At 38.7% G+C, this 17,561-nt stretch overlaps 1 protein-coding gene across 1 annotated transcript in view; it reads left to right on the forward strand.

Moving 5' to 3' along the window:
* Nucleotides 1-2,420: 2,420 nt before the first annotated feature.
* EMC2 (ER membrane protein complex subunit 2) overlaps nt 2,421-17,561 on the forward strand; it is a 37,201-nt gene continuing 22,060 nt past the window's right edge. Inside the window, exons 1-5 of the mRNA XM_048286261.1 lie at nt 2,421-2,522; nt 8,815-8,928; nt 9,571-9,635; nt 13,875-13,960; nt 16,795-16,852. Of these exons, the coding sequence (XP_048142218.1) occupies nt 2,483-2,522; nt 8,815-8,928; nt 9,571-9,635; nt 13,875-13,960; nt 16,795-16,852 (363 nt within the window). The 5' untranslated portion in view covers nt 2,421-2,482. The remainder of the gene's footprint in view (nt 2,523-8,814; nt 8,929-9,570; nt 9,636-13,874; nt 13,961-16,794; nt 16,853-17,561) is intronic.

Below are 17,561 nucleotides of genomic sequence, written 5' to 3' on the forward strand. Positions count from 1 at the left end.
TTCATAATAAAAGAGAGAGGATTTTTTAATAGCACACAGAGCAAAAACAAAAAAAATTTTTTTCATTTTCATTTTGTTAAATGTAGAATTAGCTGTGGTACCTACAAAAAGTAGGTGGTAAGTTTTCTGCACTTTTAAATAATGCCCTCAACCAACCTGTGCATTTACAGCTTATTATGTGAGATTGGGATCACTACCTTCCCACTTAGTTCCTGCAGAAGTGGCAGGAAATAACAGAAGAGCAGAAAATGACAGATCCAGAAAAGAGATTTCACATGACTATTCCCTTTTTAGAGCATTTTAAGCTTTATTAACAAAACACTTTAAACTTTGAATTAAGTGATGAAGCTCCTTGGCATTAGAAAACAGCTTTCAAAACCACTGTTTTAGTTTCCAAGAAGCAAAAGCTTAATACCAAAAACATTTCTGTTTCCAACTATAACAGTATCTGGCATAATATGATATTGTAACAGTAATTCCTGTCTCTTGGTGAGTGTGGATGGCTTTCTGCTCCACAGTAAGAGCAGAGGTATGCAGTGGAAGGGTCAGCTTTGAGCTTGGCAGAACACAGCATATGTGATTTTAGGCAAGTCGTTTGAAACCACGTCCAAGAAAGGCAGCAGGCAACACTTACAGTGTGTAACTTCAGGACCTGGTCTCCTCTTACAGTTCAGGTGAAGGGCTGCACGTCCTGGAAGGAATCCAGCATAACTGGGGAACTGTCTAAATCTAGCTAGGAGAGGGATCAGAGTTATCACTGAGAACAGTAACTGGACTGAGTGCCTGTGGTGGACCATCTCCTGCCTCTTGCCAAGACAAAGTTGTGGGCAGGTGAACAAGCACAGAGCTAGATGTGCAGGGAACAGAAAGTCCAAACCCCTCCCAAATGCTTCAAATACACATTTCTGAATTTTCAGATCCTTCAGCATTAGATAACAGCTGGTGGGGCTTTTAAAAGGATCAAAATTTTGGATTTATACGCTTAAAAGTTCTGTCTGTCCCACATTAGGAGTTCCAGCAGCACTGAACTCTCCAAGTTAATTTTTCTTTTTACTTCAGCCATATCAGTGTTACCCATAATGTGCAGAGCAGGTGTGTACTAAATTCTTTATGCATCTGGATCATAATCATTCCGTATTCATTCCTTTACTCGTAGAACAAGAATATCAGTTCCCTACTCACATACTATGAGAATAAATATATAAATGTTTTTGGAAGTGTTCAGATAATACAGGTACTGGCAATTTAAAATTAGATGGAAGTACAGCTATGCTATACAAGGTCTAAACAATATAGTCACTTAGAAGACCAAAAACCACTTTAGAGGGAAGAAAAATCAGGCACCTCCTGTCTTTCTAGACCACCATTTGAATTCCAGTTGAGGCGTCTTAGCTGTCAAAATTGCGATATGTAATTACACTGCAGATAGTATTAAGAATTAGTAGTTTATTCTAGTCAGAGGAGAAACATAAATACAGAAAGCTTTCTTGATACTAAGGTTCATTTGTTGATGGAGCTAGGGGATTAATTTTGAGTATGAAGTCTGAGGGATTTCCCATAAAAGATCTTGTCAGAATTAAACATCAGACAATTAAGTTTCTGGTGATATTTTCCAAAACCCAGTTTCTTTAGCATACATTAAGTTAAAAATCCATAACTTTTTTTTTTTTAAGTATCTTCAGCAGAGCTACATCTATTTCGTAACAACTATACAGTATTGAAATCTAGAGCCTTATTTACTAAGAAACACTTCATCTCCAGAGCAGAAGCTGTGATGCCAGAAGTGGAGAGGACAAGAGGTGAGTACAGCTGGCTCACTCCTCTCTGTCCAGCCCCTCAGGGCTTCTTCGACTCACGGTCAGAAATTTATCGCTGTGGTGGTTCACTGCCCATGGGGCGTCTGGGGCACAGGCAGATAACCCTTGACGGTTCATGCCCCCCTCCAGGTTCCCGGGGGCTTACACTGAACCCAAACCACACCAGGCACCTCTTCGCCCGGCGTGTATTGAAGGTGTACAACCTCACGCCATGCGAACTGGTCCCGGACAGTTTATGCGGATGTAACACAGGAGATTAACCTGCAGCCCTTAGTGGCACCTGCACTCTGGGCTCTGAGGTTTGAACCCAGCTGCCCGCGGGCGGCACAGGCACGGAGCGCCGCGGACTGGCGATCACGCGTGTCCCCGTCGCTGCACTCCCGACGCGAGCAAGGACGAGCAGAGCCCAAAGGCCTGGCGGGACAGGCGCCGGCTGCCTGACGCTCCGGCCCTTCGGGGACTCCTCCAGCGGGGCGAGGCTCTTTCTGGCCGCAGCGACGATGATGGAGGGGTCGGAAGGGCCCCGCGGCGACCCCGGCAGAGCTGCGGGCGTCAGGCGCCTCACGCCATCCCCGGGCGCTGCCCCGCGGGCCGGCCCCGCTCCGCCCTCCCGCCAATGACGGCCGGGGCCGTCACCGCGCTGCGTCACGGGGGCGGCCGCCAAGATGGCGAAGGTGTCGGAGATGTACGACGTGACTTGGGAAGGTAACGCCGCGCAGCCGGCGGTCCCCGCCCGGGGCAGGGGCCGTGCCCGGCCCGACCGGCCCCCGGCCGCGGGGAGGGGGCGGCGCTCCCGGAGCCCGTCAGCGCGGCGGGCCCGGGCCGGCGCCGGGCGACCGTACCCAGGCCCGGGGAACAGGGGCGAGGGGTGGCGGTTCTAGCGGCCGCCGGACTCCTCGGGCTGTGGGCGGCCGGGCCGCAGAAGCGGCGACCTGCGCTCGGCCCCTCGGTGCCCGCAGCTCTCCGGCCGGTGACGCTGCCCCGGTGCGCGGCGGGCCAGCCCCGCCTCGCCTCCCCTCGGCTCCCCGTGCCTCCGCTCCGCGGGGACGGACCCCGCGTCCCCAGGGCGCGGCGGCTGCGCTGCCGTTTCCCGGCCTTCCCCCCATGGTACAGCGCTTACCCGGAATAATGGTCTCTTGGCAGGGTCAGCAGTTTGTGCCATAGTTCATATTTTGGTGGACTGAAAATTACGTGATATTTTCGTAAAACTCGATCACAAGCGTTTGTGGGGAAACTCCAAGAACTTCTGAAGTGACAAAAGTTTTTGAAAATCCTGCCCCTCAGGTCTTAATAGCTTTCGCGTCTGTTCGATCATAATGGTGATTTATTTTTCATACATCAGTGCTGTCTGAGCTTTACTCGACATTCTCAGTGGTTCTTCTTTCATAACCAGTATTCACATGTGAGCTCAAGACAGCATTCAAACCCCTTGCAGTCTCCTGTCAAGAATAAATGAATGGTTTATAATAATTTTGGCCATAAAGGGGGAACCTTTAGCTATATACCAGGCGTTACAAACATTATACTGTAGAGAAGATAATGCAGAGAGAAGTGGTGTGATCTTTGGTTTTCATTTCGTTACTGCTAATCTGTGAAGAAATAATTGAGTAGTAGAATAATTCCTCAGTCATGAATTGTTGCTTAGTTTGGTTTTGTAGCTAACAGGAGGAATATTGCATGGGATGTATTTTAGCAGAAGCCAGTAAATTGCCCATTGAAATAGCTCCCATGCTGTCTTTCCTGTACCTTTTTCTGTAGGATTGAAGCAAAACAAAATGGAATTTCAAACATTCAGTTTTTGGCTCAAATTGCATTAATCTCAGGAAAAATTTTAGCTGTTATTGAAGAAAATAGTGCTGTAAGTGAATTAATAAGGATGAAGAAGTGGGCTTGCTTGCCAGTGTGTCGGGAAGTCAGTTAATTTTACTTTGATATTTGGTTGTATCACCATGATGTCATTAGACTGATTGGGAAAACCTTGATTGACCATTCTTTTATATCTTTTGAATGAAGCTGTAGTACTTGTGAAGCTCATCTTGGATGGAGATCATATGGATCATTACTGGTGTTACTAGATTTTCACAGAAGTTGCCTTAAACCACCTTGTGTTGAAAAATTTTCCAGTTTTTATTTTTCTTGAGCAGATGTTACAAAACTGGGATTTAGGGGGTTTTTTTCCTGTTGTTCTTGAGTATCAGTGACTGGAAAGAGAAATGAGCTTTTTCACAGGGTGGGTAACATGCACTGTGAACATGTTTCTGTACATTTAGCCCTAGATTGTTTTGGCCCAGGGCATTGCAGAGTTTATGTTTATGCTCTAACATAGAGGCCAGGTGTAGGATACTCAAGCTTACTGCTTCTGGATGTGGCTAATTCATACTGAGGTGAGCTTCCTGCTCTTAGAAATAACCTCCATATTCTGTTTCCAAGAGTTCTGATTGACATTTGTGGCATTGTGCTAGGTGTAGAGTGGGTGGGGTTGAATGAGAAACTTTGGAGGACCAGCTGGTGAGTTTTATCATTTCAACTTCTCAGTTGTGTACATCCAAATGAAAGTCTGGTGTATGTTGGTACAAGAGATTGTCTCCACTTTAGAAGCACACATTCGAAAAATTCTGTATTTTTTTTCTCTATTTTAAGAGACAAAAAATAAGGTGAAAATGGAGTCCTGCAACAGACCATGCGAAGACTCTTCTTAAAGAAGACAACTTTTCTCTTTTTTTCTGTGTGAGCTTTAACAGGTCCTGGTGCAATAAAGCTTTTCATAGGTGAGGTGATCCCAGCAGTGTTGTCACCTAGTTCCTAGCAAAGAATTTGAACACAGTTCTAGGAATTTTATGTAGCTCATTTTGAATCTTTATAAAATGCCTTATTTCTGTGAAACTGAGTGTATGGTTGATATGTCCTTTATATACCCAGGCCTTTCTGAACAAGACATTTTATACTTACATATTGCTCAAAGATGAATCTGTGATTCAAAGTTAGAAAAGAAGAACTACATGAAACAAATGAAATAGTTTGTACCTTGCTTTGCTTTTAACTCAGGTTCTTTGAGACAGAGGTAGGAGTTTAACCATAGTTAAATGTTGTTAGGTACATGCGTGGTACAGGTGGTTAGGAAAGATAACTGAAAATAGCTGTGTTTTCCAGCGTGGGAGCTGTTGTTTTTATTTTTTCTTTCTTTACTTTGTTGCTGTGTCTCAGGCTTTAAAGTGTACTTGGAAATCTGTGTAGCAGGAAAACATCCCATTTAACTTCATGGTCTTGATCAATGGGCTCAGATGATCCAATACCACAGGGTGCTGTGGTATTGAAAGACAAGCTTATGTGTTCTTATGTAACATATTTTGCAGTAAAGCTTATTTACTTGAGACAAAGATAATATGTTGCTCCTTTTTTTTTTTTTGATACTAATTATCCTATAGAAAATGGCATATTTCCTGATTCCTTCATATGTAAAAGAATTGGAAACTATGTGGAGTGACAGGAAGCCAAGAACTGCAGGTGTAACAAAGGATCATAATGTATTAGGTTTGGACATCACTTGGTACCAGGATATGTGCAGCCTCTTACTAGGTGGTTCTTAAGCTATGTAGAACTTCATAGAATAAATATTTATATTTTCAGTGATACATTAAAGATGATTTTGTGCCATGAGTGGAAATATTAAAAAAAGCAAACACCTCTGTAACTTCATTTTAGGAGCAAGTTTTGGAGTTAACCTCTATGTGCAAAATTAGCATGATCTGCAAACAGGTAGCAGTTCAAGACCTCTTAAAATAACAATTGACTTTCACAGAAAATGCATCTGACATTGTCAGAATTGGACAGAAAAACCAGGTTTTCTTTTCTTACCCTTGCACAGCAGCTTAATGGCATTAACACATCACACCCTGCTAAAGTGAAGCAGTGACTTCAGGCTGTCATTCCCCAAGATTTTGGGGATCTTTGAGTGCTGTCACAGCAACTCTTGTTTCAGTCAATAATTCTCTTCAGTAGATATCATGAAAAAATGAAAAAGAGAAATATGGCATATTCTCTAAAATTAGCTTTCTTTTGATATAAATTGAAAAAGTGAAAAAAGTATTTTCTAAGATTTTTATAAGCTCTGAATGCCTCTTGCTTAAGTTCTTTGTAACATTAAATTAGTAATGCTACTGTATTAAAAATTGTACTGTTCCAATAGTGGCATTTAAAAGTTTTTGGTACCATGTTCATGTGAGACTTTTCTCAAGGAACTCTGTGTCATTTTTGAAAATATCATAAAATGCTTTATAAGATGAAGTTTTAACTGTGTATATGTAAGGCCATTTTCTTGCAAATGTGTGTATCTGGGAACGTGTTGTATACAAAAAGAGAGAAAATTCCTATTGAATTTAAAAACCGAGCACTTCCATCTTTAATGTCTCTAGTCATTAAAGTCCACTTTAGGTGACAAACTCCCTTTCTGTGACTAAGAAACTGAATTCATATTTAGTTTGCATGGGAAGACTCTAGGAAATAGAAAACAGTCTTAAGATTTTATCTCCATGATAATCTATGTGCAGTTAACTGATTTTTGATGTGGTTTTGTTGTGTTCTGTTCTGTCTTTGCTTTCTTTTAGCTATTCCTAATTTTCAGTTGTAATCAAAGGGTCAGATCAGTTTACTCTGGGTTTCATATATGGATTTATGGGATTACAGCAGGCAAAGGTGAGATGCTGGGGGTTTTTTTAAATTGAGGCCCTTTTGACAGCAGAGTTGCCAGGGTTAGAGGCAGCATCTGCAGCACTCAGCAATGACACCTGTGCCTCTGCCTGCACCTGCCACATGAGAGTGCACAGAGGTGGGCTGTGCATGAAGATTTCGTGTCTGTAACAGAGAATCAATATACAAATGAGCTCTGGAAATATAATGGCTGCGGGGTCCCTGACTGAGTGCCGTGGTAGCAGCTATATGCCAAGGTCACATTTTGGAGTCTGAAATGTCTGTCTGCCCCAAAGTGGTAATTTCCTTCATTTCATCAGGGGCTTTTAGATACCAAGGACTTGAAAACTATGATCCAATTCATCAGTGCAAGTGTAGGTAATTATAGGAGGATTACTTCATATCTGGTTGCTCAGGCCAAATGAGCTGACACTTTACCGGACAGAAAAATAAAACACAGGTTGTGTCTCTTGGCTTGCAGTAGACTTCTTGCATGGTTTTAGGAAACAGCAGACATTGTCCCAGCTGCCTCTGTTCCTTTGAACTTGTAATGCTTTTGATCTACATGTGCCAAGCCTGCCAATTTAGAAGAACCCAAGTCTAAAACAAATGTATCAGTTGCTCAGCACCAGCCTATATGTGACAGGAGAAATTGTAATTAAACTTAGACATTTCTTTACCTTGTTTTTTTCTTCTAAAATTGCTAATTGCTCCTGCCCAGCCTTGTATTACATCTCCAAGACTTTTAAGTTATTATTATCTGACTCTTTTGATAGATTTCTTAGTAAAAAATTGATTTGACTAAGAAAATGTAATGTTTTGTTTATGTTTGACAGTTTTTAAAAACCTTATGTAATTTTACTGCACTTCTTAGTGTTTTCTTCTTCTACCTTCTACATAAAATCAGTATTTCTAAAATTAATAAATCTTTCATTCATCAGCTGACATTCTATTCTTTGTCCTACAGGTTTTTTTCCATTGCTGTGAATGTTGAGCTTGTGTGATGAATGGTAGATGTACCTTCTGTTAATAAATAATTCAAACACTATTCCATTTGGAATCACACTGAAATGAAGGCATTGATAATTTCCAAGTAAATGAGTGGGTGGAAATCAGACAGCTTATTTATTTTCAGGCATTTAGCTTGTCAGCTTTTGTGAATGTTTGTGCACGCTCACATTCTTGCCGTCTAATGTTGAATTTCCAGGGACCATCATATGTCTAGAACCATTTAACTTTGCCCATGCATATGAAATGTAACCCTGTGGTGGTTTTGGTTGAATTTCAAAACACAAAATGTAGCACAATAACAGTCCTATGAGCAATCTGAGATCACTTCAGGTAGATGGAACAACTTTCAGTGCTTAATTTTTAACTGTCATTTATGTTAACTCTGTGTTTTGAAGTGCAAGAAAAACTGACAGTGTTTAGATCTATCGCTGTATTTGTTTTTCCAGCTGTTGTAAAGTTTTAAAAAAATATTAGCAACAGTTATCCTGGTACCTTCTTATTAGTAAAGCCACTATCTAGTAATGAAAACTATTTTCCTTCAGTTTTCTCCACATTTGTTCTTGTTTATAGAACATCTACACATATATAAATGTTTGTATATATAAAATTGCATTCTTAGCAATTTCCTGATCTAGAAGATAAATAAAGCTCAGGCAAGGTAGCTTCTAGTTGACTTGATGAAAATGCCTGCTCTCCTCTTAAATGTACTCTTGAAACAAAAATCCTAATGCTAAAATAACAGTCTTTTCTATCTTGCCTAGGTAAACAGTGATATTTTTTTGGACACTTCCCTGGTATAGAAAGCCTTCACATTCATGTCTACCTTTCTTGAAGCTCCTTTCTCTAGGAGTGTGTAACTTCCTTTCAGAGTGGAAGTTTTAATGTTTTTTCTAAAATTTCAAGCGAAAATTTATCCACCTGTAGCAGAAATGCAGTTTTAGTGTTGTTTGTGAATGTGTGAAACTACTTGGGAGAAATCTCTTGTAGCCTATTCTACCTAACAATGGATAAATTTTATTATTTATTGGATAACTAGGTATACATTTTTTTACTGCATGTGTTACTGTCCTGAGGGATTGCAAACTTAGAAGTTGAACTGATTATGTTAGAGTATGAGTGCAGTTTGGGTAATGAGGTTTCAGAGATCTGTTCTCTGTAGTTTTTTAGTATTAGAAGTAACTTTTTTAGCTCTGTTGCTCTTTAAAACCATTCTTCATATGTGTATCTTATCTATCATATGCACATTCAAATTCCATTACTATCTGGAAATTTTAATTTTTTTACTCCCCTTTGCCCACAGATATGCGTGACAAAATGAGGAAATGGAGGGAAGAAAACTACCGAAACAGTGAACAGATAGTGGATGTTGGAGAAGAGTTAATTAATGAATATGCATCTAAACTTGGAGATGACAGTAAGTAAACAACCATTATTTTAAAAGTTTCATTGTCTGATTTGGTTTTCTTTTTTCAGTCTCTATTTTATTTAACAGCCTTTGTATTGTCTTTCAGTATGTGCTGATGTTGATGAAATATATATTACTTTCTTAGTCTAATAGGCTTCCAGAATTCCAAGAGTTTATTTCTTTCCCAAAAGTGGGCTGCAGTGAAAACAGCTGTAAAAATTACCTGTTAGAACTGTTAACTTGCTGTACTAGTATTTAGATTGCAATGCAAAAACTTCATGTGCAGCTGTTACTTAGATGTTACTTGCCTGATTTTCTGTTCTTCAACACTGTGACAGAAATTGAAGCAAGTCTTCACGGGGATCTGGCTAGAATATGGCAGTTTTGTTGGGAAAAACAGAATTAGAGCTTTTTTGTCTTTCAAGATGTCAGAAAATACTTCGGCACTAAAAGCACTAAATTGCTTAAATACGTTTTTAATTAATTCCAGCAGTTTCTTAATTTGTCCCTGTTTCAGATGTGATTCATGAGAGTAGATGGGGAAAAATGTACAGACAGAATTAATTAATCCTGTTTACACGATAGGTGCTTCCTATTGTCTTAAACAAACTCCAAACCAATTATCTGCATTTATTGTCTCTTTGTGTCCAGTTTGGATAATTTATGAACAGGTGATGATTGCTGCCCTGGACTGCAGTCGAGATGATTTGGCATTGGTAAGTTTTCAAGTTGGCTTTTCTTTCACACTGTATGTTTTCATCCTGGGTGTCTCTTCCAAATAGGTTTTTGGACAGTTACAGGATATTCTGAACTCCGTAGCTTGGACTGGTAGAAAGAGTATCTGTCAAGAAATACACAGCTGTGAAGGAACTGCCGCCATCTACCTCCTCTAAGGCATAACTTCTGTTTATACAGATCACATCTCTTCCAATAGCCATGAAAATATTTACAGCTACTCTGGTATGGGCTAAAGGTCAAGAATAATATTAAAGTTGCCATATTGTACAGAGAATGTTTGTTTATTGAAAAACTCCCAAATTATATTGGTTTTCTGAATGTTTTGAGGTAAAATGACCCATCTTACGTATCATATTGTATGTCGTGTTGGCTACCATCAAAGAAAGTCATTGACATATTGGAGCAGATCTTCAACATGAATAAGAAGCTGGACTGCATAATGTATAAGGAAAGGCTGGGAGATCTGTGTTAAGTCTTGGAAAAGTCAAGAAGGGATTTTTGAATATGTACTGATGGGAAGGAAAGTAGAAAGAAGGTGGGCACATTTTCATAGATGTGCAGCAAAAGACAAGTGTGGGATGTAAGCTGCAACAAAGGAAATTCCATTTATGTATTAGGACAAACTTTGTGAATGCTTTATGACAACTGGCACGTTGAAGCTGTGGAATCTCCTTTGGAAATGCTTAAAAATAGATTGGGATATGGCCCTGCACTCCCTTGGAAACTGGCTCTGTTTTGAGTGGGGATTTGGAGCAGGTGAACTCCAAGGGTCCGTTGCAATCCAAGTTATTTGGTGATTGTTGATAAAAATATTGTTAATGGATATTTGAGTTTTATTAATTTGGATGTAAATTTATTTGAATGATACAAATAACAATTGAGATAGAATTAGCTTATTTTGAACTGTAACCTGTTCGTTAGATTAAAAACAAACAAAGCCACTGAAACAAAACAACCCAGTCAGCTTAGCTAATCCTTTAAAGGCAACAACAGGAAAAGGCAAAAGTATGTCTTGCAGGAAAATTTTAATAATCTTTTCACGCCTCCTTCAGAAAACAGAAGAAAACAGAGGCTTGTCTTGCACCCTGAAAGCCATCAAGCTTGAGCTTATTCTACGTAAAAAGCCATTTTCAAGGCCCCAGGTCTTTCACAGCAATTACTTCTCCAGTGCCTTGTTCTCTGTCAGATGACAAAATACCTCATAAGATCTTTGAGCTTCATGTGATGTCATTTGGGTAAAACGTAATGCAGCGGGACAGACTAGAGGATGTGGTTGGGAGAAGGGCAGTTTGAAAGCAGGCAGAACTAGACAGGGTTATCTGGCATCCCATATATATGATATATATGATAAAGTGGAATATGCTGGAAAATACAGTACAAGACTTTGAACTTGTGACCCCACTGAACTTCCTTCTCTTTTGTCCCTCAGAAGAAAATACTCTTGTAGTATAGCTGTTTGTTTAAACAAAACCAAATAGACTTACTGTTTAAATAAATACATGATTAAATAAATACTGATTTATATGTAAAACAGATTTAGTCTTTATTTTCAGGGTCTTTTAAAGAAGACTTTCACAAAATTGTTGACAGAGCCAGTGTTGAAAGATAAGTTGTGAAACACTATTTGTTTGTACTAACCCTGGCAGGGAGTTTAAATTTCAGTGTCTGTGCCCTTTAAGGAATAGTGGGGGGGAATGCAACATTTTATATGCAGCTCAGAAACAAGATTAAAATCATAGGAGGAAACTTAGAGTTATTTTTTATTTTTTAATTTGATTGATTTATCATAAAGAAGTCATTAATTCAAACAGGTCAACATCATTTGTGGCATTTTACCACAGCTGTAGCTCCAAAGTAGACAAACAGCTTTAGAACTTCTGGTATTTTAGCAGTGAGCTTTTGACAGCTGTGATGCATTTTTCTTAGGGGGAGAGGTCTCATCTACTCCAAATGAGAAGCTGAGGTAGTTTTCAGAAGCATTTCTCTGTCTTTTGTTTTTTTCTTTTTCTTTCCTCTATTTATTACTTTGTCCTTTCCATCCTGCACAAAAAGCCCATGTGTAGTCCATGCCCCTGCTGCAACCAGCCAGTTGGTTCACACAGGTGGTTTAGTGCAGTCACCTGTTGTTGGCAGCATTTGAATTACCAGTGTTTTACCTGCTGAAGTCCAGGTTTATATTTCTCTGCCTTTGTCTGATATTTAAAAAGTCAGAAAGCAAATTAAGTGCAAGCTGAAGTTTCACATGCAAATTATGTTTGCCGTTGTAACTGAGAGAATTCTGAGAGAATGTCGCAAGTAGAGTACTGACGTGGTGCAAAACCAGTTCTCAATAAAATAAATGATTATGGGGATTACAAGTTCCATTTAAAGAGGACATTCAGTGCTGCTGAGTCCAGAACATTTTGAAGATACAGCTGCTGTAATTTATTCTTGTGCTTTTGGTTTTATCAGTGTTACAGTGAGTTGTTTGTGACTTTCTTACAACTTTTCCTGTCACTTTGTTGTGTCCAATAGCTTAATCTACATGAGCTTATTTTGGCCCTCTGGCAGTGTTTGGTTGAGTAATGATTGTGTAGTGAGATCTAATGTGAACAGTTCTGGTCTTGTATTACTCCTGCACTTGAGCACTACTTTCATATTGTCAATGAGGATTTTTCAGATGTCAAAGTCCTCCTGCAGAATATGTAATTTATTATTATAAGTGTTACAATTTTTGTTGTTTGTGGAGAAGAATAGTACATGTATTTATAAAAATCACTATCCTTTGGGATCCACTGATCACTGGACCACAGGATGGATTTATTGTATTTTTTTTTAAAGTCTACAAGGTTGTCTGGGTTTTAAAAGCTGGAGTGAATCTACTTTTCTTGAGTTTTATGTAAATTTTCCTGCCTCTTAAGAATGGTCAGATTAATTCAGATGTCATGTAACATGCTGCTAAGTACATGTAGTTTTTTGTGACTAGAGGAACAGCAGTTCACCTAGACATCACTCAAGAGTGCCAGTAAACTATTTCTGTACTAAACCTGAGTCTTTCTATCTGAAATTGCAATGTAAGGATCTTGGTTCATTGCAAATTAAGTTGGTTGTGATGAAAATAGTCTGTTCTTGCTTGAGGCTAAGCATTACAACTTTGGTTACTGTTGCTTTTCTCTCTTCCTTTTCTATTTTTTAGCATCTATGAGAGATGTAAATATTCCTCTTGAATGTGCTTTAGCAACCTGTTTATCTGCAGAAACAAAGAGGGATCGTACTAATTGTTACTGATTTGTACTTTTTCCTTTGACCTGTGGATGTGGTGAGATGGAATAGATTATGTAGCTAGGCCTCTACTAGAACCTTATGTCTGAAGAACAAGTTTCTAAGTTGAGTTGCATAAATAAGTGCCTAGAAGAGGAGGATTCAGTGTGAAGCTTTTAACGTGATGCACACCACTGGTCTGTTTGAGAGCCTGTGGACTATCCTGCCTCCCACTGTTATGAGTCAGCTACAAACTCTGAAATGCTGTTTAGGCACATTCAAGATATGGTTACGAGTTAGTTTGCTCTGGGGAAGTTGTGACTCAGTCCGTTTTCGAAACATCCTCTGCTAATCTGGAGAAATCTGCCTGTGATGAATTCTTTTTATCCAGCCCAGGTGCCTCATTGATTTCAGGAGTTAAAAACTATGCCTCTTCTGCCAGCAGGCTGTACCCAAGCCAGTGGCAAACATTTTCTTTGGATTTCAGAGTTTTATTTTAAAAATAAACGCAGAGCATTGTATTAGCATAGTTTGTTCCATTGTGAAATATCCATTTATTAAAAAAGTATCACTTAAGCTCTTACTGTCTTTATTTTGTTTTTTTTACTGTCTTGTGTTACTATGTGGCAACTAAATAGAATTCAAGTTTTAATGGTATCAGAGCTGTTTCAGTACATGAGTGTAATTTTCAGGGCAAATAACTATTCCCAAGGGGACCTGACAGTCTAGTGCCCTGTATGGAAGATACTTAAAATTAGTCTTCTAACAGACAGAATTTCAGTTTCTGACCTTGTTTTTATCAATTCATTTTATTGCTTATTTCAGAAATTGGTATTTACTTTTATTCAGAACTGGCATGCCAGGTTGTTGAATTATCAGCCAAGGCCTTATTTTTTTTTTTTTTTTTCTATTTTGTCTTCTTCTAGTTTCTGTGTAGATAATTATATTCACAATAGGTTTTGTGGTTCTTTGTGTAGTTTTGTCTTCAGGAGCTCAGGCGGCAGTTTCCTGGGAGCCACAGAGTTAAACGGTTAACTGGAATGCGATTTGAAGCTATGGAAAGGTAAAACCTGAATTTGAAAAAAACATACTTTCTGTCTGAAAAAATGTTTGCTCTTTCTTAAAAAAGATTTCAGCCATTACAGAATGGCGAAATAATGATGGGCAGTTTCTTTATAGGAAGTAACAGTGTGCATGATCATATTAAGATTTTTAGACACTTGTGTTGCATTTTTGCGGGTACTATGCAGTGTTTCATTTTTGCAATCTTCCCATCAGAGATCAAAGATCAGAAGGATCTCTTACTTGACAGCAGAAGTCATTATACAGTAGAACACTGCACAGTTTTTTGGCAGATTCTGTGAGGTGTAAGTTTCATCTCACAGAGGCAGGGGAGCATACGAAAATCAGTGCCAGCATTTTTTTTGCCGTAATTGTTCTATACTCCTGATTACTGCAGGGTGCAGCTCTTTACTCTTGTTTTCTGAGCGTGGGGAAATGAACTTAAAAAGGATTAAATCTACAGAGTTTGTTATAGAAAAAAAAAATCAAAAAACATATAGAATAGAATGGCAGAACATAAAAATCAGACTGACTTTCTTGAAATATCCTATAGAAGGGTTATAGGGTACTAAGTTTAACAGAAATTACTAAAATAATGAACAGATTAAAACTTTGCAGCTTTCCAAATGAATGACCTCAGGGCTTGAGAATGAACTTTATTGTACACATTTCTCCTTGGATACATCTTTATTGTCAACATTCTGTTTGATAGCACTTGGGTGTTGAGAATGACTTCCAGTGACTTTGAATGATAGAAAATCTGTTCCGTGCCACATTTTGCATACAAAGTTGGTGAGTTTGGAGCCTTTGGGCCATATTGATAAAAAGGAATTGGAAGTACACCCTAAATGGGTTTTGAAAAGCTACTTACTTAGCATATGTTCTTCATCCATTACATTCTTGCAAAATTAGCCTTGAAAGTGGTATTTAATAGGAAACACTGATAAATGTCTGTTGCTTGGATCGAGAATGAATAAATGGACTCCATTCACAGGAGCTGTCTCAGGGCAACCAGATGCTCTGTGTTTCGCACTCACTTTATATAAAATACACATTCTTGAAGAATTTCCATTAAACCTAGCTCTCTTGTCTTCATTTTATATAGGGTAGGAAGACAGTGAGAGAATGGCAGCAGTTTTTCCCCCTTCCTGAAACCTATTCAGAAGTACAATAGATCATAATTCAGTTCAGGCTTATGTGACTACATTAAAGATGTTATTGCATGGGAACTGATCTTTGTGGGAGATGACTGCTGCACAAACATTATGTGTGGTTTCAGCAATGAAGCACTATTGAGCCATAGTTTTCTGAAAGTGCTCATGAAAATTCTTGACAAAACGTCTCTGTCAGGTCAGATCCTTGAGATTAGAGTATCAGGGAGCAGAGAAATTAATAAAAGCTGGTTTCATGTCCATAGGTCTTCTCTAGAAGTCAGAGAAGAAAGAGGCTTCAGCTTGGGGTTGTTTTAAACAGGAGCCCCTGTGCAGGTGCTCTAAGCCATGCCATGGAGGAGCCTGTCTCTCCACTGACTATAAAGGAAGTCTAGGAAGATTTAGGCTGGAGGCATCATGTTTTCAATTGAAGTGAACTTCTTATTAAATTTTAGGACTTGCAGGATCTAGGGAGGATTCTGCTTTCCCCAACAGGAAGAGGAAACAGTGAAGAACATCCCCATAGAATGAGACAGCCCTGTACACACTTGCTAGTAAAAAGAATAATGTTCTGGAAGTTCACCCTGTGAAGCTGGGATTATGGCCATCAGTCAGTCTTTTAAAATGCATTTGACAAAGCAGCAAGTAACAGAGAACAAAAATACAGCATTTTACAGTACATCTGCTCAAGTCTGTAGCAGCCACCTTTTACACGTTTCTGGTTTTGTGCTTCCTTTCGCACTAGTTCCTATACCTTGTGGTATCTGGTCTGGACAGCTGAGCTATGATAATGTCAGCAGTGCTTAGGGAACAGTGAGAGGATGTAAATGTGTGTCTAAGGTGATGTCTAAGGAATGTGGAGCATCAAAAATCAATCAGCAGTATCTCTGAAAAGCTACATATCAAACTCCACATGAAGACACAGTGTATGCCCTAGTTCTGTGGTGATAGCACAACGGCTGTGTAGTGAAATATGGTTTGAATTACTTCCTTTGTTTGGGCCATGTACACAGCTGACTGAATGCCCAGATCTGTTTCCCAGAAGGTTTGAAGTGCTCACAGCACCTGAAGTAACCTGTTTCAAGCATAGTTCAGATCGCAGAGTTAATTGATAAACAAATAATAAAAAGTGGGAAATGGTGGAAAACATTTTCTTTCAAGATTTATGTTACAATCTGGGGTAGAATCCTATAGGAATCTTTCCAGTTTGCTGTATGCAGCTGTTCATATAAAGTCACAACAGAAGAAACTTTACATGAAGTTCTAAGTTAAAACAATGAAGTGAAATGTCATTATTTTGGATGGCTTTTCAAATTTTGGAGTTTCTGTTTCTTGTGAGATGTGAAAGGGGGAGTAAGAGATGTGATGGTTGGACCTATCAGGTATAGATAAAGAGAGAACAGACAGGAGAGTAAGGTACTGGGTGTAAAATACCTAAGTTGTTGCTGAAACGGTATTCCATGAAGCAATTCCCATATGTTTTTCTTAATTGGTGACATACAATACTGCTGTTGATACTTAGCACTCACTCAAAAGAATTTTGTGTAAATATAGTTTGCTTATTATACGTATATTATATTTCAGTTTAAAAAAATGCAGGAGGGTTATTAACTATTGCAAGAAGAGTCAAAAAGTCAGAAGTTCTGTCTTAACAGAAATAAATATGACTGATTTCTTTGAACAGGTATGAAGATGCTATCCAGTTATATGATAGAATTTTACAAGAAGATTCAACTAACACAGTAAGTTTAAAAGATAATTCTAAACTGCAATGATGTGTTGTTTGAAACTGTGACTATATTTTCTGTGTTTCAGTGTGGAAAAATGTGTGTCTATATTACTGTGGTTTTTTCCTTTAGTTTTCTGTTAAAATAACCAATGTTACCTTCATTTCCTGGCGGGAAGATGTGATATAATACCTGCTTAAACACGGATTTTAGGAGACAGATTATAACTAGCAATCTTTCCAGAAGTCTTAGTAGTGTTTAGAGTTGGGCCTTTGCACTCTTTCATTTCCCAGAGTATTCAGTATTTAAAAGAGTAATATAGTTTGCCATGTGTCTTCTATGTTCCTAATGCATAGTCTTGCTTAAGGATTAACTATTAATACACTCAGGTAGTGCTTCAATAGCAGTTATTTTGATGTATGTCTGGGACACTTTACTAGCTCTTGAATCAAAATGCGTAAAGCATGCCAGTTGTATAAAACAAAATCTGAGACAGACTGTACTGTTCTTCTAAGCATTTTTGGAATACTGTTTGTGAAAGCCACTGTGAGCTATTAGCTGCCAAAATAAAAGTCTAGAGAAACTTGTAGCAATATATTTTCATGGAATTTTTTTTTTCCCACAAGGATAAAACTTGAAATATGAAGAAACTGTGGAGTTTCAGATTCTTGTATGACATACATATTTATTGGACAGTTAATAAATTATTATTAATCATTGTGGG

This window comes from Corvus hawaiiensis, chromosome 26 (genome assembly GCF_020740725.1).
Source record: "Corvus hawaiiensis isolate bCorHaw1 chromosome 26, bCorHaw1.pri.cur, whole genome shotgun sequence".
Lineage (NCBI taxonomy): Eukaryota > Metazoa > Chordata > Aves > Passeriformes > Corvidae > Corvus > Corvus hawaiiensis.